Below are 24,193 nucleotides of genomic sequence, written 5' to 3'. Positions count from 1 at the left end.
AAAACAAAAACGTCAAGACAAACTACAACACCGGGGTGTTCGGATAAGGGCCTGAGGTGAGGGTGGGGTGTGTCTCGGCCTGGGCCCGGGGTCTCGCGGGCCCGCCCACCGCCTAGGCCCCCTCACGGCCAACCTCACCGCCAGGCGCCCCGCCGTCGTGCCTGCGCACTGACGCCCGCGGAGGCGGAGGCGGGGCGGCCTGCGGCTCCGCCCCCCGGCGCGGCCTGTCAGCGGCCGAGCGAGCTTTTGCCTCACTCGCCCGCAGCGCCAGGCCGGCAGCAGCTCGAGAAGTGGTCGTGCGGCAGGATGAGTGCAGGCTCTGATCCCGTGGTCATCGTCTCTGCGGCTCGGACCGCCATAGGTAAGTGGCCGGCGGCGGTTCAGCCGCGGGGACCCCGGAACCCCTGGGATGCCCCGGAACCGGCACCCCGCGCCTTCTCGGGCCTGCCGGCCGGCAGCCCCACCCCATCCTCGCCCGCTGAGGCCTACTCCGCTTCGCGTGCTCTGATTGGATCCCCGGGTAGAACCACCGTGCCGCCCTGCCTTCCCATTGGCTGGCGAAGGTAGGCGCTCTCTTTCGAGTCCTCTGGTTGGCCGGCTCCTGGAGGAACCATGTCAGCCCGTGGCCGCAGGGGCGGGGTCGCTGGGTGGTCTGAGCGGGGCCGCGCTGGTGAATGGAGGATTCCTGAGAATTGCCTTCCGGTGCTTAGCGCTGTAGAGATTTCACAGCCCTTGGGCGCGCGGGACTGTGGACCCCTTTTGTTAGGGAAGCGTGGGCCGAGCGCATCTGCTGGCGCCTGGGAAATGGATGCGTGGGTTTCCCGCGGGTCCGCTCCGTGCCCGCTCGAGCCGCGCTGGGCGCCCTCCTCATCGCCCGAGCTTTCCCTTCTTCCCTAGGCTCCTTCAATGGTGCCTTAGCCACCGTCCCTGCCCATGACCTGGGCGCGACCGTCATCAAAGAAGTCCTGAAGAGAGCCGCCGTGGCCCCCGAAGAGGTGTCGGAGGTCATATTTGGACACGTTTTGGCAGCAGGTAATTCCTCAGAGATCCCGGCGGAGGTCAGGTTCACTGGAAGCAGCCCATCGACACCCCCTCACACCTCCCGCTCCCGAAACTTACGTTCTTAACTCCGGAGGTCTGCTCGCGGAGTGCCCGCTGTTGGGATTCTTCCTGCTGCCCCCTGCCCGGCCCCGTCACTAGCTACTGTCCCTCTTAACACCGTGCGACTTTCCTAGGCGTTTTCTGATGAACCTGGACTAGACCACCGTCCTCCACTGCCTTTTTCATCCTTTAGAACCAGGCCCAGCCTCACCCATCAGAGAGTATACACGGCCCTCCATATGCCCCCGAAGTGTCACACATCTAACAGAAGTGTGCGAATTCCTCCTTTGTGCCCTGCACTGTGCTAGGTGCTGGGGACGGGGCTCCAACAACACAGGTGAGGTCCTTGCCCCATAAGGCTCACCTCCTGCTCCTCACAGGGCTGTCACTCCCTGGGCGGGGACAGGTGAGTCACCAAGAGTGCTCCAGTCTCACTTCTGGTTCCCACTGAGTTTACAGACCGGTGACCACTGACAATTTCTAGTTATTAATAACTAGATTCATGAGGGGCACTCCCCCTGCTTGTGTTCCCTCTCTCGGTGTCTCTGTCAAATAAATAAATAAAATCTTAAAAAAACAACAACAAACAAACAACGAGATTCATGCTCACTCCGTAGCATAAATTCTAATTGTTCCTAGTGGTAATTGGTAATGCTCACTTACAACCAACTTTTGTCCTTACCCTACCTGAGACCTGGCCCATTTTTTGTTATATTCACTTTATAGTTTTGTAGTTCCAATTCCTGATTATCCTTTCTCAAATTGTCCTTAGGGGCCATAAAGTTGGAGCCTACCACTTTGTCATGACTCTCAAGGGCTTTAAAATATGTAATATTCTCAGACTGGCTGCCTTCAGCCCACATCCTCCTTCTTTCCCAGACCCACGATTCAGACTTAGTTGCCATAGGGCCCGTCATGCTGGGTTCTCTGTTATCTCTTCCACGTCTGTTCTCTCTAGTATCTCCACATAATTATAATACAAATAATAGCTATGTTCATTGAGGACCTGCTGAATGCTGGGCCTTTAAAGACTCTGCTTAGTGCTTTCATTGCTTTATTGAATCCTCTCCGTAAGTCCGTTGAATCGTATTATCTGTTCTGCAAATGATTAAATGAGATTTTCAGGGGCACAGTTTGAAGTGCAGCTAGTATTTGAACCCTCATCTGTCCGGCTCCTTAAGCCTAGGTGCCCTCCACAATCCTGTAAAAATATTACCTGGGCACCTGCTGTGCTCCAGGCACTATTCTTTCCACTAGGGATAAGCAGTGTTCATATCAGATAGAAATCCTCATTCTCATGGAACTCATACTCTGCTAAATGCCAGGCTATTAGTTAATTATGTGTAACACTCATTTCTTACCTTGAAGATGGGGGTTATGAATAGACACATAATATTTTTATGAAGGAGTTATTTACTTAAATGCATATGTAATTAATTGTAGCTTCAAAAGCAGGAGCCTTAAATAATGTCTTTTTTTATTAACTAGCATGCTATGAGTTTAATTCAGAGGTATTTTGATTCCTTTTTTTTTTTTTTTTTAAGATTTATTTATTAGAGAGAGTGTGTGCATGAGCACGGGGAGGGGCTGAGGGAGAGAGAGAATCTTCAATCAGACTGCTTGCTGAGCTTGGAGCTCACCCTGAGGTTCAGTCCCAGGGCCCTGAGATCATGACCTGAGCCAGAATCAAGAACCAGCTGCCTAACCAACTGAGCCACTCAGGCGCTCCTCATTCTTTTTAATAATTTCTCCTGTATCTGTTTTCAATCTCAGTCTCAGGGCTACCAGTCTAATCCCAGATAAAGAACATTGTGATGAATATAATCTCTCAATTTTTGTCTGTGACCCATGTGCTGGTTTTTGCTAACAAACTCACTGAGGAAAGGTACTAGGTGTGGGTGTATCTTAAATTGGCAGCAGAGTGACCACTGTATAAATATCGATCCTTTGATAATAGACAGTGGGTACTGAGAATATTTGAAACTTTCCACTCCATTCCCTTCCCTGCTACGATTATATGTGTAATGCATTTCTTCCCATTCCCTGAAGGAAGTCCCCACAGTTGAATTATAGAAAGGTATTTGTCAGTTCTGATTTTGTACATGTCTTGTTACATAACCAGTTAACCATGTGTGATGAATATCAAGGAAGGGAAGAAGTTTTCCTCTTTAACCCTCTTACCATGCTAGATGTCTTAAGCCATGATCATGGAAGCTCATAGCCCTAGTTAGAAACATGAATAATGCCCAAGTTCTGCCCTGTGTTTAGAAGAGAGTGTGCTTATTCAAGCTCTGTCAAAAGATCACCAGAAGAACATTTCCTTCTTATGATATTAATAACTTCCTTGTGGAAAAGAAAGCTTATGTCCACAAGCAAAGGATAATCCATATTCAGGGGCTAGACTGGCAAGTATAGAGTGGACATGGGCCTTTTTCTGTCTGGTTGGGAGTGTGGCTTGGTTCAGCTTGGCTGGGAAGTGACAGGAGCCCAGTTGTTAATCTGATATCTGTGCACTTTGATCTAAATATTTTGCCCTTCTCTTTGATTGCTGTGAGGTCTCTGTGTTCCCTCTGCCAGGTTGTGGGCAGAATCCTGTTCGACAAGCCAGTGTGGGTGCAGGAATCCCTTACTCGGTTCCAGCATGGAGCTGCCAAATGGTCTGTGGGTCAGGCCTAAAAGCCGTGTGCCTTGCAGCCCAGTCAGTAGGGATAGGAGACTCCAGCATTGTGGTTGCAGGAGGCATGGAAAGTATGAGCAAGGTAAGGCCTCTGGAGAGATGGCTGTCACTCGTCTCTCACTAATAAACTCATGTCCGTGCCATAGCGGAGTAAACTGACCCATAGAAGAGCTGAAACCAAACAGTAAACCCTGAAAAAATGGATTCAACTTTGAATCCCTATCCGGATGGTTTTATTTTTATTTTTTAAAAGATTTTATTTATTTATTTGAGAGAGAGTGAGAGCATGAGCTGGGGGGGAGGGGAGGGACAAAAGAAGAGGGAGAAGTAGGCTCCCCACTGAGCAGGGAGCCTGACATGGGGCTTGATCCCAGGATTCTGGGATTGTGACCTGAGCCCAAGGCAGACACTTAACCGACTGAGCCACCCAGGTGTCCCTCTACCTGGTTGTTAATTAGTCTTCCAAGTTGCATGGGAGATCCAGGTTGTAGAAAAAGCCCATCAGCCAGTGTGATTGGAACAGAATATACTTTTTTCTAAAATGTTACCAAAGCATAAAATATTTTCTGAATTAAACCTATAACATTAGTCAGTTGGTATCCTTCATCTCAAATTTTTTTCTCATTGTGGGGAAAAGTCAAAAGCAGATGTTTTCACTTACTGTCCTGCACTTGACAAGGAGGACCCCAGGGACCCAATTTAGTTGACCTTTTGGAAGCATAGAATGTGGAAAAGAGGACCAGGCGGGATTTGTTTCACCAAGGTCCAGCCCTCAAATTGGCATGGCAGTGAAAAGGAAAAAGTATATCCCCTGCTTCCTACAGGCAGTTCGGGGTCTGACCTGGGGATCCCCTAGACAGAGGCCGATTCTGCTCAGCAATTGCTGAGGCCCAGGAGGAGGTAAGTTGAAGGTACTGAACAGGATCCGAGTGACTGAAGGAACAGTGTCTGTGTGGTACTTCACAAGGTGCTTTTATACGTAACCGTCACAGCAGCCTCAGAGGGTAGGTGGTATCATTCCCAATTTACAGATCAGGAAACTGAGGCCCAGAGCCAGAATTCAAACAGAGATCTTCTGACTCCCAAATGTTTCCATCCTATTATAGCTGCTGTTGAATTGGTAGGAGTGAAGAAGATCCCCACCCAGAAATCCCTTCCCATTAGTTAATTAGGCAACCTGATTATTCTCATTATAGGCATTATGTCTTTTATCAAAATAAGTGACACACGGTTAGCATCATTTATGCTTTTAGATGAGCTCCTCATTTAACAGATAACTTGTTGCCTCTCTGGAAAGAATAAATGAGGTCCTTAAGGAAATAGGACACAGAATGGAGAGATTTGGTGGTAAATGGAAATAGGTAGGTAGGAGAGTAACAGCTTCTCAGGAGTAGGCAGGATAGAGTAGTCTTCTGATTCCAAGGGTCTTCAGGCCCCAGACCCTGGGTGGGGAAGAGGGTGGGCCAGAATTGTGGGTCACAGAGGGGGGTCTAGGTGAAGACTGAGGAACCACTGGATAGTTTTGAGTGGGATCCTGAGGAGAGGACTAGTGTCAAACAATCCTAAATCCATTTGTATTTCTTGTTTCCAGGCTCCTCACTTGATTCATTTGAGGGCAGGAGTCAAGATTGGGGAAATGCCACTGGCCGACAGCATACTCTGTGACGGGCTTACTGACGCATTCCACAGCTACCACATGGGCATTACAGGTAAGGCAGACACAGCCGAAAACAGACCAAGGGCGGAAAGGTTTACAAGAGATCCTATAATCGTCAGCTTTGCAGGTGCTCTGCTCTTGAAGGGCAGGGACCATGTCCTGATCATTCTGCATCACAGATGGCAGGGCTCCTTCTGCTTTGCTGAGCCCAACTGAGGAAATAGCATGTCCCCCCCGCTGTGACTCCTTGACCTTTGCAGGTTAGAGGTGGGCGGGGCTCCCGAGCTCTGAGCAATCTCCCATTTACTGTGGGAAGAAACGAGGGCCCACGAAGCGCGGTTGTGTGGCCAAGGCGGTTATCAGAGATGACCGGGTACTTCTCGTGCCTCACGCTGCCTTCGTGCTGTGCCACCCGGCCTGCCTTAGTTGCCTGTGGCCCAGGTGAACCAGCGGAGCAGCCAGAAAATCCAACGAGCTCCTGTTTTTCCCACTTTTGGAACGTAAAACTCAAGAACAGAAGGGACATTTCATTGTAGAGTTAGTTGAAGAAACAAGCCCTGAGAGGTTACACACCCTTAAATGTAGGTGGCAGGGGCTCTGGGTCTAGGAGAAGTAGAAGTCAGACGGAAGTCAGATGAGGAAGTGGGGGAAAGAGCAAGAGTCTAAGCAGAGGGGACAGTGTGTGTCAAGGCAGAGGAGCAGTGAGGAGCTAAGGCGTCTTGGCCCCCGTGAGCTAGAGCGGCAGCGGGGATGGCTAGGGAGTGTGGCCACACCCCGGCAGCCTCTGTGTGCGCCGCGCCGGGGTCTTCCTGGTCGTCGAGGCCGGGCCAGGGGTTCTCGAAGTGTGATACGACAGCCGACTGTCTCAACGTCACCAGAGGCTGTCCCTGAAAATCCAGCTCCCAAGCCCTTTCTGAGGTGTTACGGGCTGAATTACGACCTTCCAAAAGTCCTATGTTGAAGCCCAAACCGCAGGACCTCAGAACGTGACTGTATTTGGAGTCAGGGCCTTTTAAGGAGTAATTAAGTTAAAACGAGACCTTTACCGTGGCCCCAAATGCCGTCTAACTGCGTCCTTGTAAGAAGAGGACGAAATACGGGAGATGTGAGCCCGGGAGAAAGACCGTGTGCGGACTTGGCAAGAAGGCGGCTGGGAGCGAGGCCTCAGGAGAAAACAGACCTGCTCACACCTTGATCGGAGATGAGAAAATAAATTTCTGTTGCGTTAAAAAAAAAGACTCAGGCCATGATGTAGTAATTAGTAAAGACTAGACTCCCTAATATAGACAAATATAAAAATGGTCAAAATATATCAAGCTACTGTTTTCAAATATCGACCAACAATCATATAAGACTGAGATTCTTTTTTTTTTTTTTACACGCTGCTGGGGCCCTTATTTGTGAGGACCTTCCAGAACCCTCCACATTCCCACTCGAGGCTCAGCCCCCAGCACCCCACAGCTCGGCCTCTTGCAGGCTCCTGGCAGGGGGTGTCTGGAACAATCCAAATTAGCAGCCACCCCCCACTCCCCTTGTCTCTGGTTCCAGACAAAGGTTGTCAGTCCGGGGAAGGTCCTGCGTGTTCTCCACAGTGGCGCAGGCATCTCCAGTGGGCATGGCCTCAGGAGCGGGTTGTGGGGGACGGTTGCCGGGAACTGCTCCCACTCTCTTGCTGGTACCTCTGCTCCGGGAGGGCTTGTTCTAGCAGGGTAGGTGCATGCCTTCCACACAGTCAGGCCTTCCCCACGGAGCCTCCGTCTGATGCCTATCCGCTCTTTCCTCCTGTCAGCCTTGGGAAACCCTTCCTCCTAGATTTATATAGAGGAACGTGTTCCTCCATTTCTGGTGTTCGAGCTCCCCAAGGACAAGGTACTGGGAGTCTAACTGGGCTTGGAACGGCTCCACCAACTTGGTGCAGACCAGGATCCTGTGCTGTCAGATCCATGCTGAGCCCCAGGGTCCTTCGGGATTGAGTCATGTCACAGAGCCACAGCCTGCTGAATGTTCTCAGTGTGCCCATGTCCGGACCTTGGCCCAGGGGAAGTAATAGACCCCAGGTTTGGGCAGCATCCGAAATAGTTGGGAGGGCTGTTTGAAGATTCCTGTCAGGGCACTGGGGCCTCGGGTTCCCTCTTTCTGCCCCACAGAATCCCGTGATGAGGGAGGGGCGGGTTAGCAGAGCACCTCGCTTTCCCCCACCCAGAGCAATTTGTTGCCCTTCTTCTGGGGTCCCCTCCCCAGGGGGCTGCTCTAGGGCTCCCCTGGACGAGAGTGGGGGACTCGCCCACACCAACCCCACCTCTACCTCAAATGCAGTCAGTTGCAAGACTGAGATTCTTTTTTTTTTTTTTTTTAAAGTAGGCTCCACACCCAGCATGGAGCCCAGCGTGGGTCTTAAACTCATGACTCTGACATTGATACCTGAGCTGAGATCAAGAGTCGGATGCTTAACCGACTAAGCTACCCAGGCGCCCCGAGATTCTTGAAAGAAGGGAAAACTCCACTGTCACTGACTTTCTACCTGGGGGGATGGTGGCCATTGAACTGGGGAGGCCGAGGTCAGAGTTTGGAGCTGCTGAGATTCCTGGAGTTTGAGGGGCAGAGTACTGGAGAGAAGGAAGCTAGGAAAGGAGCTCCAGAAATCTCCATAAGGGTTCCCTCATCTCTTGGGTCAAATACTCAGCTATGCATGTGTAGGACAACACCCTACCAGGTCCAGTAGAAACAGCTGCTAGGGAGTTGTGAATTGATTACTTGGAGACATAGGAGTTCTGACCATGCAGAGTAGAAACTTTACTGAACCCACTGGACACTCCATTGACATCTCAGAAAGACCACAGTTTAGGGGCAGGGTCCCTCTAGCCCCAGAGTAAGGACTACTCTAGACACAAACTAATAAGCTTAAAAAAATAAGCTTCAAAAGGATCCAGATGATCCGCCAGTATGTTAATGGGAATGAAACTCAGTATACTTGCTAAAGATAATAAAATCCAGATGTTCAACAGTATAGCAACTGTGTAATGTCCAGGATGCAATAAGAAAATCAGGAATGTGAAAAGTAGTGGGTGAAATTGGATGGGGAAGAAGACATTTCTTCATAATGTCAAAATAACTTCCCATAACTTCCTGATTAATTATAAATGGAGGGACACCTGAGTGGCTCAGTCAGTTAAGCATCTGTCTTTGGCTCAGGTCATGAGGGTCCTGGGATCGAGCCCCACATCTGGCTCCCTGCTCAGCGGGGAGTCTGCTTCTCCCTTTCCCTCTGCCCCTCCCCCTGTTTGTGCTCTCTCTCTCTCTCGCTTGCTCTCTCAAATAAATAAAAATTTTTAAAAAATCATAAATGGAACAATAGTAACTTTACAGTGTAGAGACACTTTAACCAAGTGATCAAAGCTCACACCACCTGAGGGGCGCCTGGGTGGCTCAGTTGGTTAAGCAACTGCCTTCGGCTCAGGTCATGATCCTGGAGTCCCGGGATCGAGTCCCGCATCGGGCTCCCTGCTCAGCGGGGAGTCTGCTTCTCCCTCTGATCCTCCCCCTCTCATGCTGTCTCCCATTCTCTCTCTCAGATAAATAAATTAAAAATCTTTAAAAAAAAAAAAAAAAAAAAGCTCACACCACCTGAGATAAACTAATATCACAAGTATCCTGATAAGATTCACTGAGAAGGTCATGTCAGTGGGATACCTGCTTTTCTGCAAAATCTTAATCTAATCTTGAGGAGATCTGAAACCTAAATTGGAGACATTTGATAGAAGAATTGGCCCCTGCTCCTCAAAAATATCAAGGTGAAGAAACACAAAGATAGTGTGAGGAACTGTTCCAATAAAAAGACACTAAAGAGATTGACAGTGAAGTGCAAGGCGTGATCCTGGACTGAACATACAAATTAGCCACAAAGGACATCCCTGGGACACAAGGTGAAACTGGAATATGGACCAAGAATTAGATAATAGGCCTGTGTCAGTGTTAAATTTCCTGATTTTGAGAGCTGTGCTTATGTAAGAAAATGGCCATTTGGGGGAAATATACAACAAAATTAAAATTTAGGGATAAAGAGGCATGATTATAACTTTTTCTCAGATGGTTCAGAGAGAGAATGATGAAGTAAATGGGGCAAAAATATAAACAGTTGGTGAATCTGCATGAAGGACATTTCTGAAAGTCGAGTGTTAAATAGAAAGGAAAAGAGAAGGAAGGAAGCAAAGAAAAAAATGGCTTCTTAAGAGTCGCTGCAGCCTCCCTGAATTCATCGCCCGTGGGAGGCCAGACGGCTGCAGAGCACTGTCTCAGCCTGTCGGCGGGCCTGCTTGTAGGTGCGGGGGGCGGGTGCAGTGCTCGGTTTCAGGTGAAAAACCTGAGCTACTAAAAGCCAGTTCCTGAAAATGTTTGTCTTTTGCTTTATTACTATTATTTTCTTTCACAGCTGAAAATGTAGCCAAAAAATGGCAAGTGAGCAGAGAAGATCAGGACAAGTTTGCAGTTCTGTCCCAGAACAGGACAGAAAGTGCACAGAAAGCTGGCTATTTTGACAAAGAGATTATACCAGTTTTTGTATCTTCTAGAAAAGGTGAGTATATAGATTGTAATGGTTTGAACATTGGCGTGCCTATTTATAGGTAAGAGTAATACTCCAAAAAATAATACACAGGAATGTCTATACATCGTGTCTTAGTTATGTCTTTCGGGTTGCAAAGAAAAGATTGATCTTGGATGCGCCTGAAAATGGCAGGGTGGGGGTCTTGTTTATGGGGTGCTGGAGGGTAAAGAACATGGGACACTGTGTCAGCACCGAGCACCCCTGGTCCCAGAGTGTGCACACCGTTCTGTAGATGGAGCAGGTTTTGTGTGAGAAACTGGATCATTGGCTCATGGTCGTTAGGAGGCAACAGTGACGTTCTGCCCCTCCAGGCTCAATCTCCTCAGAACATCCATTACTTCCTGTATGTATCTGTATACATTTCATATTTCATGAGGGTGCATGTTTTGGGGTCCTTTGCTGTTATCTAATATGGAATGCTCCGGTCAAAGAGCTGTTATTGAAAACTGTTCGGTTGCCCGTAAGTGCCATCGCTTATGTCCAACCCTTAGGAGAGTGCCTTTGACGTTCCCTGATCACGTCGGTTGTAACCAGCAAGTCCTACGCCCCACACCTTAGCCACCTTTTGCACAAAGAACTGCCTTCCTCAGAAGGGGCTGTGGATGTGGAAAACACTTATCAAAGTATCTCATGAGGACAGTGCTTATGAAATGTTTGAACATGCAACTTTTTTATGTGTGCTTTCCTGTTGGAATGAAAGTATTTTTTAATAAATTTTTTAATAAACCTTTCCAAATCTGAAGCCTCACGCATCATGTCCGAGAACTCCACCATTCCTAATACGTTCACTGCCATCTCTGTACTAATTTTGGTTAATTCATCTTCCTTTGCTCAGGTCTTACTGAAGTGAAAGCAGATGAATTTCCTCGCCATGGGACCAACATAGAAGCCGTATCTAAGTTAAAGCCTTACTTTCTTACAGATGGAACAGGGACAGTCACTCCAGCTAATGCTTCAGGTTAGATTTCCCAAAGGGCAGTTGGGGGAATACCATCTTCTGCTAGGTCTACCAAATTAATGCCTTTTTCATTTCATTTATTATTTATGTACAAATTATGCTAAGACCTTTAGTTGCTTGAAGGGAAGATGTAGTTTCTCGTATTTGATCATTACTTATCATTGCCCTATTTTTGACTTAACCTATATATTAAAGAATGGATTTGACTTCCTGACATCCTAACTAGACATACAAATGAAAAAGCAAACTAGGGAACCACAAAGTTTAATCTCCTACCTTGATGCTTTTCCAAAACCAGAAACTCCCAATGCCTTATGTGAGAGCAAGGCTCTTTCTCCCATTTCTTTTTATTACTCTTCCCTTCCCCAGTGTTTTAATCTTTCCACTTCCCTTGGTTAGAATGTTGTGGTCAATTAGGTCATATTACCAAACTTCGCATTTCTAATTACACTGTAAAATAGGAATTATGGCACATGACTTTGCCAAGATGTATTAAGAATAATTGAACGCAGGTCTTCAGGTGTTAAGAGAAAGTAGACACAGGTATAGAACTCAAATTAATGAGCATTTCAAAAATGAAGACGTTCATATTTTACAGGAATAAATGATGGTGCTGCAGCTGTGGTTCTTATGAAGAAGTCAGAGGCTGCTAATCGAGGGCTCACACCGTTAGCACAGATAGTTTCCTGGTCACAAGTAGGTGTGGAGCCTTCCATTATGGGGACAGGACCAATTCCAGCGATAAAGCAAGCTGTGAGTTTAATTCTGAATGTTAGCACCTGTTCTTTGTTGGTAGAACAAACTTCTTTGGGACCAGACCAACACCCTGTAGTTCCCTTTTCAGTTCTGCCTCTTAAACCTTGGCTCAGATCCTCTCCACTCCAAAATGCCAAGGTTGAGCTTTTGTTTATTCCTATCAGATTTCATTTGCTTTGTTTCTCTTGTATGAAAGCCTTCCCATTAGCCTTCAATGAGCTTATTCATGTAGTTTTCTCTTTATAGTCTCCTTCCCTGCCAAAAACAACAGCCGAGAACATTTGGATCATAACGCTTTTTAGCGGAACTGATGAATCACCTAGATAATCTCACGTACGCTTAACATGTTACTGCTTCAAAACTTTTTTTTAGAATCCAGAGGAATGTTTTATCCATGGTCTTAGAATTGGTATCACTAGGTTCAAGTGGGAACCCTTGAGATCCTTTAATATCACAGTCTGTTGTTCTAGTATCTACAAGAAAGATTCCACCTGGGTTTTTAGATCTCTGTTCCATTAATCTTTCCCTTAGGTTGCAAAAGCAGGTTGGTCCCTGGAGGATGTGGACATATTTGAGATCAACGAAGCATTTGCAGCCCTCTCTGTTGCAATAACTAAAGAACTGGGATTAAAACCAGAGAAGGTAAGCCTGAGCAGGCAGTCCCCAGGACAGCAGGCAGGTGAACATTTGCAATGCAAATTTGATTGTAAACAGCAAGACCTAGGTACGCAGAGCTCCACAGTGCGGCAGGTACTGGCCGTCTTGTTAACTGGGCGGACACTGGGAAGCTCCTGCTGGAATTAGTTATTTTATTGCTTCCCAGGGTGAAACCCCTGGACTCCACTCACTTTTGACACAAACAGAGCATTGTGACTCTTCTAAACTAGTAAGGTAGGGTGGATGTCACGGGTATAAAGTTCCTAAGCAGTAAAATAAAAGTGGAATTTGAAAGGACAGTTTACTGGTGTAACATTAAAAGGGAAAATATAATTAGGATTTTTACCCTATGTCCAGAGAATAAATGGTATGTATCTTTTCCCTCTTAGGTCAACATTCAAGGAGGGGCTATAGCCTTGGGCCACCCTCTTGGAGCATCTGGCTGTCGGATTCTTGTTACCCTGTTACACACGATGCAGCGGAAGGGTGGACACCGTGGTGTTGCTGCCCTGTGCATCGGGGGTGGGATGGGCATAGCAATGTGTGTTCAAAGAGGATGAAATTGCTTAACAATTAATCATGCCTAAACTCAACTGGAACCTAATCTCTTTTTAAACTAAAAAGGTACTAAGTTACAGTATGTGAAATCACAGGACCAAAGTGAGGATGGAAAACATCTTTCATAAGAACCCAAGGCTTGACAGCTTGTTATTTTTTAATGTGTAATACTTGAGGAACAAGAGAAGTGCATCCAACATTGTTATAAATAAAAGAGAAAGCAGATCAGTCATCAAGGGCTCCCGAGTGAACGGCATCTTCGTAACCTCCATGCTTGTCATCTTTGCTCTCAGGGTGTAATTTGATGAGATCATCAATTCGAAGAATGGTAATTGCAGCTTCTGTTGCAAACTTCAAACTCTTCACTTTCACTATGGTTGGTTCAAACACCCCTGCTTGTTTGTTGTCTCGAGGTTTACCATTAACCAAATCAAGACCAATCCTGCAATTAAAAAAAAAAAACAAACGATAAACGGGTTCTTATATAATGTAGACCTATCCCATTCCAGCTCTTTAAATCCAGCCACTCCACTCAAATGTTCACCTTGGAAAATGTTGGGACCTTATGGTAGACCCCTAAGACTACAGTAGCTGATGACAAGTAATGAGAAGTACCGAAGGAGTTGTAGAAAGGTTAGAGGACAGTACAGATACTGTTTCTAAACATCATTTAACATCTTAAATAGGGACTGCTTAAGAAGATTCAGATCACCCCAAAACAATCCCCCTCTGCCTCTGTGGGACCCTTGTATAGGTACAGGGACTACCCAGAGAAGCAGGAAGAGATTTGGAAATCAGAGATGCTAACTAAAATACACCCATGCTAATATAATCACTAGCTATCACCTTTCTTGAATTTAAAACAAAGCTAAACTACCACATAGACTACACGGATGACCATGAAAGAGACAAACTGTATGCTTACCATTTTAGATTTTTGCGTTCTGGGTTAACTTGAGCCTCATTATGGAAAGCTCTTAACTTTGCAACCAGATCTGTGGAGTCTTGGGCAGCATTAACTGCCAGTGTGTTGGGAATAACAAGAAGAGATCTTGCAAACTCCGCGATAGCAAGCTGTTCCCGAGACCCCTGAGAAGAAAGACAACGAGCTGTCTTCACAAAACCCGCAGCAGCAGCGCCGGCCTCAGAGAAGGCCTTATCAACCAAGTGCCAGGGATGGTGTCCCGTGCCCTTCTTGAAAAAACCCCGTTATTAGATATTCTTACCATGCTGGTTGCGTAGTTCTCAAGGTATATGGAAAGGGCTGCTTCTACAGCACCCCCACCTGGAACCACAGACTTTGACTCCAAAACTCTCTTCACCACACACAGAGCATCATGTAAGGAGCGCTCCATCTCGTCACACATGAAATCATTTGCCCCACGTAAGATAATTGATGCAGATGTACGAGCCTTAGTGCTATTCAAAAAAACAAAGAATTCTCACATCAGTACTTTTATAAAATAAATCTACACAGAAATTCACTGTAAGCACCTTAACCGAATCCCGCTCACACAGTTCACTCAGACAGAGCAGCAGTGTCCGGGCTGCGCAGAGGAGATGAAATGGGCACTCCACCTCCACTAACCACGGCCTAACATTGTTCTCTCCCATGCGTATAACCGCTCCTATCACTGAAAGACCAGAGCAGCAAATCAATGGGAAGGTGATCTACTCGCTAATACAATCTGTACAGCTCTGTAATTTAGAAAGCAGCTTACTTTTTGACCAAGATCAGCTCATCATCACAAATTCTCTCCTGTACCACCTCTTCTGCTTGTCCCAGCATCGAAGCTTCAAAAGTTTCTTCTCCTTCCAAATTGGCCAGGGTTGACAGAACAGTTGCTATTAAAATGATGACAAAGATCTGTAAACATGGTTTTCCTATGAATGTTTTCATATCCTGTCTTAAATTCAGAAACATTTATGATAAAAGCAATGTATAGGTGCAAATTTAAGGTTTGCAGTTAGGCATCAGACAAACCACTGTCCTTTTATCCTAACATGGAACTATGTCATTTTGAGGTAAAGAAATTCAGTCAGTTAAAGAACTTTTCCAGTAACATGAAAAGTGGCTCTGTAAGATGTATCTGCAGCACAAAGCATTAAGGGAGTAAGTAAAAACTTTATATTTTTGAAGCTGCTCAGTGAGAACATCCCAACATAAAGAGACACGCTGGTGTATACGGTAACGTGACACACCGCAGCTGGGAGCCAACAGAAGCCCTACCTCCAGAAGCTTTAGCGATGCGTTTGAGGTCCTTTTTTAAAACTCTTCTAACTGCCATAGCTCCTGTCTCCACAAAATACTTCAGACACATGTCGTCAATTCCACCGGTGGTTAGAATAACGTTGGCACCAGTAGCCAGGATCTTCTGGATCCGCTCCTTGGTGATATCAGATTCTCTACAGAGATGTGATAACCCAAAGTTATCTTTTGTGTTGTTAATCTAGTTCTATCTTCCATCAAGTACTTTCCACAAAATAAGTGCACATTAAATTACATCAAACATTCTTTCCCTTCTGTGACCAAAATTTAAATCAATTTACAGAAAAGTTCAAATAATTTAAAATAATCAGTTGTCTCCCCCACCCCAATGGGGGTTCCTAACCAAACACTGTGGTCAGGAAGGGAACAGTGACCCTGCCTTTAGGGATCTGGCAGGGAAACACTGTCAACCATGCTCTGAAAAAGTGTTACTACAATGGAATGCAGAGATGGTGAGAGGCCAGACTCCAGCCTGCCAGGTGAGACAACGAAAGCCTGAAAGTCTGGAGTTAAGAGGGGTGCAGCATTGAAATGGCCAGTAGGACCAGAAAACGGAAAACCTTTTGTAGGGATGCTAGAGTGTGGACTGTTAGCAAGTTTAATATTTTTAAATAAGAGTATTATCAAATCTGTCTTCAAAAGGATCCCCTGACGTCAGGGTGGAGACTGCACTGGCAAGATGGAGCAGTGAGGTAAGGAGGCGGTAAATGGAGATCGAAGACCATGTCTGATGAGAACAGATGGTCCGAACAGAAGTCTCAGTTTATGGCTGAGGTGATGGGGAGGGTCAGTCAATGGTTCCTGGGGTAAAATGGTGCAGGATGAGAAAGAGAAAGAGTTCAGTTTTCAAGAGGTGCATCTGAAGCCCCTGTGTTCTTCACGCGAGCCTGCCAAGAGGCAGGCAGACACAGGACGGAAATCATAAGCAAGCTATGGGGAAGGGAAACAGATTTGAAGAAGGCAAAATACCAATCACTGAAATAATCTCACTCACCATTCAAAGAATTTTTTTTTTTAAGGTTTTTATTTATTTGACAGAGAGAAAGCCAGAGAGGGAACACAAGCAGGGGGAGTGGGAGAGGGAGAAGCAGGCTTCCCGCGGAGCAGGGAGCCCGATGCGGGGCTCGATCCCAGGACCCTGGGATCATGACCTGAGCCGAAGACAGACGCTTAACGACTGAGCCACCCAGGCGCCCCACCATTCAAAGAATTTTTAAAGTAAAATGAATTCAAGATGAACCTAAATTTAACCTCCCTGAGAATACTGAGCTAGATGCCACACTGTGGGCAGGAGCTGCGAAGCCAAGCACATCCTTCAGGCTCTAACTTTAGAGCTTACAGTCTGAGTCCTACAAACACACAAAACCATGCTAAGGCCCAGGAAGATCAAGTACAGAACTCAGGGTAGAGTAGAATTTAGATTGAAGGAGAAAGAAAAGCTTCTTTGAGAGACTGACCAGCTAAAGAATAAGTTAAAAAATTAACCAGTCAAAACCAGTAGGCTGAGAGTATGTCACAGGCAGAGGGAAGAACATTACTAAGGACCAGCAGGGTAAGAGTTTGGAGGATCTTAGTTCCAGGTGTGGCCAGACCACAGCGAAAAAAACATGTAAGAAATTAAAAAAAATCTATTCCAGAGCAATAGGAAACCTACAAAAAGCTCTGCCCTTGGAAGTGATGAGGTCAACGTGGCTGCTGTGTGGAAAACAGTCTGGGAGAGGGGACAAGAGTGAAACCCAGGTTGGGGCGCCTGGGTGGCTCAGTCATTAAGCGTCTGCCTTCGGCTCAGGTCATGATCCCAGGGTCCTGGGATCGAGCCCTACATCGGGCTCCCTGCTCAGTGGGAAGCCTGCTTCTCCCTCTCCCGCTCCCCCTGCTTGTGTTCCCTCTCTCGCTGTGTCTGTCAAGTAAATAAATAAAAATTAAAAAAAAAGAGCGTGAAACCCAGGTGACCAGCTTGGCTTGGCTGCCTCTACAACAGCCTTGGCAAGAGATTTGATTAGAGATTAGGAGACAGAAAGGCACTAGGTACACAAAGAGGAGTTAAGAATATTTCCTAGTTTTCTCCAAGGGCAAAAAACGGCACTAAAACGGCAAAAGTAGATTTATGGGTACCACCCTAAGTTCAGTTTTAAACATTGACTTTGAGATGCATAAGTGTTCATAGGTGTCTGGAGCTCAGACAAACAGATTTGGAAGTCTCCAACACTAACAGTATCTGAAGTCCTAGGAGTGACAAGGAGTCCCCGGGATACCGGGGACAGCAGAGCAGACCAGTACAGACAGGGCAGTATCACAAAGCCACTCACCACCTCTCCAAGTGTTCCAAGGGAGTAGTCAACCAGCTGGATAAAGGTCAAATGAAGATTCAAAGTGTCTAGTGAATTTTACCCTAGGCACCACTAGTGACTTTAGCAAATGGTCCTCCACTGGAGAACAGAACAGAACTGAGAAGATGAGAAATAAAGTATGAGAAAACAGTTTTTGTATAAAAAACTTGGGACATCCAGCTGTGAAGAGATGGGGAAGGATAGGGGGTACCGGGAGCAGGAGGCTTTTATTTCTGGTTAAGAGAGCTACAAAGGGGCTGCAAGTGGAATTTAGAAAAGGAAAGGAATAGAACTAGTAACGGAAGATGCAGCTTGAGAACACTTAAACTAGAGGAATTTGGTGGAAGAAAGGACAATTTCAGTTTATCGGGAAGAAAAAAAGTACATATGCAGATCTAAAGGGAGAGAGCATGCCTGACTCTTGGCAAAGATTTCTTGTAGGTTTGGGTCAGTTACTGTTTATTTTTTAACAAACCAACTAACCATTAAAAAAATATGTGAACGATATGGGTCAAGTGGAAGCAGGCAGGCAGACTGAACTCTAGCTCTCTAGCACGCTAACCAGTCCATAACCATGTAGTATCCCCTAGCACCTGGTGTACAGCAAGCATGCAATCAACGCTATACTGCTTATCTGAGGAATTACATTCTTGGATATATTTTTAATGTTAATCACACACAGAATCAAAATTTTCATTGTACTTTTATCACCGAATCTATCTTAAAACACCAAGTCACCACCATTTTCTAACTTTCCAGCAGAAGTTTGACTTTGGTTAAAAATTAATTTTTCGGGATGCCTGCGTGGCTCAGTCGGTTAAACATGTGCCTTCACCTCAGGTCATGATCCCAGGGTTCTGGGATCAAGTCCCGCATTGGGTTCCTTGCTCAGCAGGGAGCCTACTTCTCCCTCTGCCTCGCCCCCTGCTCATCCCCCCACCCTCTCAAATAAATAAATAAAAATCTTAAAAAAAAAAAAAGCTTATTTACTTATTTCTTTTTTAATTTATTTGACACAGAGAGAGAGAGAGAGAGAGAGAGAGAGCACGAGCACACAAGCAGGGGAAACGACAGGCAGAGGGAGAGGGAGAAGCAGGCTCCTCACTGAGCAGGGAGCCTGATGCAGGACTCAATCCCAGGACCCCGGGATCACGACCCGAGCCGAAGGCAGACACTCAACCAACTGAGCCACCCAGGAGTCCCAAAAATAACCAAGTTTAAAAAAAATAAATAAAAGTTAATTTTTCAAGTCCTCCAAGACACCCACACTTAAGATAATCCAGTTGCATCTTCACCATCCTCTGCTACCTGGCAACTGGTTGATTACTTGCTGTTACCTAGGAAGTGTAACATTCCTTGTTTTTATTTTTTTTTAAAAAAGATTGCATGGGGGGGGCAGGGGGCAGCAGGGAGGGGGCAGAGGGACAGGCAGACTCCCTGCTGAGCACAGAGCCCATAAGGGGGCTCCATCTCAGCACTGAGATCACGACCTGAGTCCAAGTCAGATGTTTAACTGACTGAGCCACCCAGGTGCCCCACTCCTTGTTTTTAGTATACTTTTTTTACTGTCACCTGCTCTAAAAGAAGTATAATTTACAAACACCTCTTTCAAAGGTCAAAAATAAACTCTCAACATACCTCTGTCTAATCTGGTCCAGTTTCTCAGGGTCTGTAATAACCACTTGTACACCAAGCTTCATTTTTGTTTTCTGCAGGCTGAAGTCAAGGCAAGCAATTTTTGCATTAACTATTCTTTTGGTCATGCCTATAATTGAACATATTAAATCCTTTTGTAAGAACTGTAACAATGTTACATTTTAAAAATACAGCTATTCTTAAAGCATGATAAAAGTAGTGAGAAATATTAAATTATACTATCCTTAAAGACAGAAATTTACATTTTTATTACATTTAACCCTACAAACAAATTTTTATGGCCTCTACCCATGTACTTTGTTTAACTTGCATTTTTCCTAAGTTTTATGTGCTTAAGTTACACAAGCGAAACTGAAAACCTGGATGTACAATTTCCTTTTCCCCCGGGCTTTCCTAAAGAACAGTTAAGTGCTAGTCTTGGATAGCTCACCTAAAGGACGTATATAGTACGTAGTCCACAAAAAGCAAATTTTAGCCTTTAGTATCAAATCCTAAGCCTTACCCTGGGATCCCACCACACAGTTGAGTGCATAGCCATTGATGAGCATACTCTCCATCTGACTTCTCCCATGGGCTTTCAGAACATTAACGGAATTGACTGGATAGCGAGGCTGGCCTCTTACGTCTGTGTATTTAACTGCAAGTACAGCATCTACTACCATATTGGCAAAAAAATCACCACTTCTAAGCCAAAAGTTAAGGAGAACAAGAGACATGGAATGGACAATGGGTGCACACAAAAATCAAGGGAATTCAAAGGCACTTCTTTTAGCAATCTCATCAAAGAAACAAGCATTAATTATGCCATCAAAATACTGGAGTACTATTTATCATTGCTTGCAATTCATATTACTATGACACTTTATTATCTCTCCCCCTAGAAAAGCAAGGAAGGGAGCAAATAATTTTAATACAGTTATCACTCAGCACAAAAACTAACCAAGATCTTGCTTTCAAAAAAGCCTAAACTTGATTGAACCATCACAAGGATACATTCCAATGATTTTGGAAGACATCGATGTCTTAGCAGCATTGATCAGGCAATCTCTTCCAAGTTCATCTGTGTTAATAATTAGATTTTCACTGATGTATCGTACTGCCTCCCTGTTGGAAGTGTGTGGGAGAACACATTTATAAATTCACTACTCAAGCTTTTTTATTTTATCACTGTCAAAATGTGTTAGGCACCAATTTTCTGTTTGGCCATTTCATATAGGAGGAGGACACAAATAAATCCTCCCTCTTCAGATCATGGCAGTTTTAATCTATCCCATAAGCATAGCCACCAAAATCTATTATTGGGAGAAAATGTGGTAGTCAAATGGGAAAAAAAAACACCACACTACCCTACTTCTTACTTCAAATATTACTATAGAACAGCATTTTTTCAAAATAAAATTTAGTCTTTAACATTTCAACACCACAAACTGTTTACAACTATAACATCACATACTGTAAAATTTCCTCTGAATGCAAACAAGCTTACTTGCAAGCAAGTCGATAGCCACTAATAACTGATGTGGGATGAATTTTCTGTTTGACTAGTTCATCTGCATTTTTAAGAAGTTCTGCTGCAATAATAACCTGTTGAGAAAACATTCATCGCTCTTAGTCCGACAACATGTGCAATGCGTATGTAAAAACAACACTAAAATGATCAGCTTTCTCAACCAGAATGCTTATGATGGTAAATAACTGTTTATTGGGAATCTGAAAAAAAAAAAAAAATATAACTGTACAGTTGTGTTTTTTTTTGAGAGGAGAAGAGAATCTTAAGCAGGCTGCATGGAGCTGACATGGGGCTAGATCTCACAACCCTGAGATCAAGACCTGAGTCAATGAACCGACTGCGCCACCCAGGTGCCCCTTACAGTGTTTTATATGCAAATGGCCAAAGGCTGATAGGAGCTGAAAACTGTTCTGGCTTACAAACCAGTTCTGCAGAACAATAGTAGAGAACTACACATCTACTACCTTTAAAGATTAAGTGCTCAACAGGAACCAACTGAAGACTTTACTACTCCTATGATCTATATTGTTTGAGACTATTACTTGGTTTATTTTAAAAACCATTCTTCTATGTAGTGTATACACACACACACACACACACAATGGAATATTAGTCATCATAAAAGAAAATCTTACCATGTGCAAGGGCATGGATAGAACTAGAGAGTATTATGCTAAGCCAAATAAGTCAATCAGAGAAAGACAATCATATGATTTCACTCATGTGGAATTTAAGACACAAAACAGGATCATAGGAGAAGGGAGGTTAAAACAAAATAAGGTGACAAAGAGAGGGAGACAAACCATAAGAGACTCTTAATCTTAGGAAACAAACTGAAGGCTGCTGGAGGGGAGACGGTGGTGGGTGGGATGGGGTAACTGGGTGATGGGCATTAAGGAGGGCATGTGATGTAATGAGCACTGGGGGTTATGTGCAACTGATGAATCACTGAACTCTACTTCTGAAACTAATAATACACTCTGTGTTAATTAACTGAATTTAAATAAAATAAAAAAAACCATTCTTCTAAAGACATTAAAAAATCAAAACTCTGCTTCTTCTGGGGAAATTATAATCACTTTATTTTTAATAATATTGTAAACAAGTTACTTAGAAACTATTTGTTATTTCAGAAGAGGTAGATTCCATTTTTTCATGGTTCGAAGTTTAATCTAGAAATATAAACATCTTCCCCACAAACCACTGCCTGTTTTAGAGCAAACTATTATTTGCTCCTTACCAAGTAACAGTGTTTCTATACTACAAAGCACACTACATCGGTTTGCTGGATGATCCTGAGAAGTTTGTATCATGTTATTGTTCATGTTTACTTTCTTGCACTCCCATTGTGAACTCTCGAGATTGTCCATTAGCATTTAATATAAAACATCTTTTTTTTTTTTTTGGTTTAAAGCCAATAACATTCTTCCCCTAGCTAGCTATAAAGAGAAGATTTTTAGGAACTTCTAAGTTTCAGGTAGTGAGAGAAGAAAACTTTTTTTTTTTAACAAGGGGCTTGAACTCAGGACCCTGAGATTAAGAGTCAGACGCTTAACTTACTGAGCCACTCAGGCAACACAGAAACAGAACTTTAAAAAAAAAAAAAAACCCTCTGTATGCGATGTATACATATTGTTGTAGCTGAAAAACTCATAAAACTTGTGAAAATCCACATTTAAAATGACTCAACTATATTATCTCTTAAGTTTCTCTCCTTTAAACGGTACAAACTAGCCGTAAGTACTGATTTTCAAATTCTGTTTCTGAATCATTATGCCAGAAACAACTTAAATTTTCTCCCTTTTAAGTATATAACTTATTTCTGACTCAGAAACAAATGACCTCCTTATGGCTTCACTTTGTCGGAAGTTCAATTTTAGGAAAACAACTGATCTACAGCCATCTACCAGGTGACAAACTACCTACCACTGAGGTGGTTCCATCTCCCACTTCTTTGTCTTGCAGATCAGCTAGCTCACAAAGAACCTTAGCTGCAGGATGTTCTACCTCCAGTAACTTCAGGATGGTTGCACCGTCATTAGTAATGGTTACATCCTAAGAAATTTGCAGGGAAGAAAAAAGACAACACAATCACTGGCAAACACAGGGCATCCTTTAAATTAACACCAATCCACTATCACCTTTACCACACCTTCCAACACCAGCACTGTGATAAAAACAGAGAATTCACATAGCTAACTGCTTAAGCACTGTTACTTTCCTTTAAAGTAACAAACAGGTGTACTTACACCAATATCATCCACCAACATTTTATCCAAGCCAACTGGACCAAGAGAGCTTTTTACAATATTGGCAATGGAAGCCGCAGCCATAACTGTAGAAATGAAAAAAAAAATTAAATCCACTGCCCCAAATGATAGCCATTCGAGCTTAAAGTGAGTAAATGACACCCAACAGCCTCCGGATTTCCCAGATCTACAAATCTATCCTTAATTACTTAAAATAAGATGGGCAGGCATCCATACATTCAACGTGTACGCGCTCTCAAGAGGTTCAACAACAACAAATGCCGTAATTCGTACCGTTTGCTAGGAAAAACCCACTTTAAGTACCACGGAGGCTAACGTTCAACTGAAATTTCCTCAACCAACTGCACCGTCAAAGCCTGTCAGCGATGGGTGGGTAAGAATCGCAGCCGGACACGGAGCGCCGGCATCCCCTGCAGAGTCTAACCAATGGGGTACAACGGGCAGGTCATCTGGACTGCGGCCATTCGTTCCTCAGAGAAACGAGCAATTAAGACCAGTTTCTGGCTAATGGTCCTAAAACGAGGCGCAAAGGTTGAGATACACGCTCATGCTGGTCAGAATCGGAACCCGAGGGGCGCAGGGCACCCGGACCAAAGGGGACTCGAGGCGTGACCGGCACGTGTCACTGCAGGGAGCTGGCTCTCCAGGCCCGGGAGCGCTTTTCTAGTTCCAGGGCCTGGGCACCCGCGGCCAACCACACGCAGCGGGACACATCCCCAGAACGTGCGGGGCTCTCCGGCATTCCTCGCCTGCGGGGCGAGGGCGCTGCCGCCCCACCGCGCAGTGGCGGACCCCAGGCCCTCTCCCGGGAGAGAAAGGGAAGGCGCTGCGCCCGCAGCCGCGCACCGCCGTGGGCCCGGCCCAGGCCTGTTCGCCCTTACCGTTCTGGGAGCGGATCGCCTCCCCAGTGCTGCGGTCTCCGAACACGGACAAAGGCCCCTCCATCTTCGCGGCGGGGTACACGTCGAGTTTCACTCTCACTGCGGGAAACCAGCGTCTGGGTCCCTAGGCCCGGCGGCGGCGGCGGCTAAGGCGTGGAACCGGCCCGAGCGAGGCCGCAGGGACTGCTGGGAACACCGGTGCCCCCGCCCGGCCGAGGGGCAGGGCGGGAAGGAAAGAAGGGATGGGGGGGGGAGCGAAAAGTGCGGAAGAGCAGGAAGGGAGGAGCCGGGAGGGGGCGGGCTCAGCATT

The 24,193-nt window shown here is 45.3% G+C and overlaps 2 protein-coding genes and 2 non-coding genes across 6 annotated transcripts; 1 reads left to right on the top strand and 3 right to left on the bottom strand.

Moving 5' to 3' along the window:
- Positions 1–200: 200 nt before the first annotated feature.
- On the top strand, positions 201–13,199 carry ACAT2 (acetyl-CoA acetyltransferase 2). Of its 3 annotated transcripts, none has more exons than XM_078054503.1 (9): positions 201–361; positions 898–1,032; positions 3,679–3,860; positions 5,370–5,487; positions 9,865–10,008; positions 10,961–10,996; positions 11,595–11,749; positions 12,284–12,394; positions 12,799–13,199. In XM_078054503.1, exons 1-9 carry the CDS (start codon positions 307–309, stop codon positions 12,967–12,969), a joined length of 1,107 nt encoding a protein of 368 aa, XP_077910629.1. In that variant the 5' UTR covers positions 201–306; the 3' UTR covers positions 12,970–13,199. The 3 variants fall into 3 exon arrangements, with proteins under 3 accessions (XP_077910629.1, XP_035965949.1, XP_035965950.1); XM_036110056.2 differs by having other exon boundaries at positions 203–361; positions 10,874–10,996; XM_036110057.2 differs by lacking the exon at positions 898–1,032 and having other exon boundaries at positions 203–361; positions 10,874–10,996.
- TCP1 (t-complex 1) lies at positions 13,107–24,121 on the bottom strand. The gene is made up of 12 exons (XM_036110054.2): positions 23,884–24,121; positions 22,982–23,067; positions 22,659–22,787; positions 20,709–20,806; positions 20,216–20,326; positions 19,725–19,906; positions 19,205–19,331; positions 15,198–15,373; positions 14,689–14,812; positions 14,194–14,386; positions 13,893–14,056; positions 13,107–13,409 (listed from the first exon to the last, which is right to left on the bottom strand). Exons 1-12 carry the CDS (start codon positions 23,945–23,947, stop codon positions 13,193–13,195), a joined length of 1,671 nt encoding a protein of 556 aa, XP_035965947.1. The 5' UTR covers positions 23,948–24,121; the 3' UTR covers positions 13,107–13,192.
- LOC118547018 (small nucleolar RNA SNORA20) lies at positions 14,504–14,633 on the bottom strand. Its single transcript, XR_004922895.1, has one exon. It is a non-coding gene; the product is annotated as a small nucleolar RNA SNORA20 (small nucleolar RNA).
- On the bottom strand, positions 20,412–20,551 carry LOC118547019 (small nucleolar RNA SNORA29). Its single transcript, XR_004922896.1, has one exon. It is a non-coding gene; the product is annotated as a small nucleolar RNA SNORA29 (small nucleolar RNA).
- Positions 24,122–24,193: the final 72 nt, after the last annotated feature.

This window comes from Halichoerus grypus, chromosome 9 (genome assembly GCF_964656455.1).
Source record: "Halichoerus grypus chromosome 9, mHalGry1.hap1.1, whole genome shotgun sequence".
Classification (NCBI taxonomy): domain Eukaryota; kingdom Metazoa; phylum Chordata; class Mammalia; order Carnivora; family Phocidae; genus Halichoerus; species Halichoerus grypus.
The sequence above is the reverse complement of the archived record's forward strand: the minus strand, read 5'-3'. Positions and strand labels throughout refer to the sequence as shown.

Coding starts and splice junctions, on each gene's coding strand:
- ACAT2 (XM_036110056.2), top strand. CDS start 307: ATGAGTGCAGGCTCTGATCCCGTGGTCATCGTCTCTGCGGCTCGGACC. Junction 1,033..3,678: donor TGGACACGTTTTGGCAGCAG/GTAATTCCTCAG, acceptor TCCCTCTGCCAG/GTTGTGGGCAGAATCCTGTT. Junction 10,997..11,594: donor CACTCCAGCTAATGCTTCAG/GTTAGATTTCCC, acceptor CATATTTTACAG/GAATAAATGATGGTGCTGCA.
- TCP1 (XM_036110054.2), bottom strand. CDS start 23,947: ATGGAGGGGCCTTTGTCCGTGTTCGGAGACCGCAGCACTGGGGAGGCG. Junction 20,807..22,658: donor GAGATGGAACCACCTCAGTG/GTAGGTAGTTTG, acceptor TTTTCTCAACAG/GTTATTATTGCAGCAGAACT. Junction 19,332..19,724: donor CTGTGTGGTGGGATCCCAGG/GTAAGGCTTAGG, acceptor GTTCAATTATAG/GCATGACCAAAAGAATAGTT.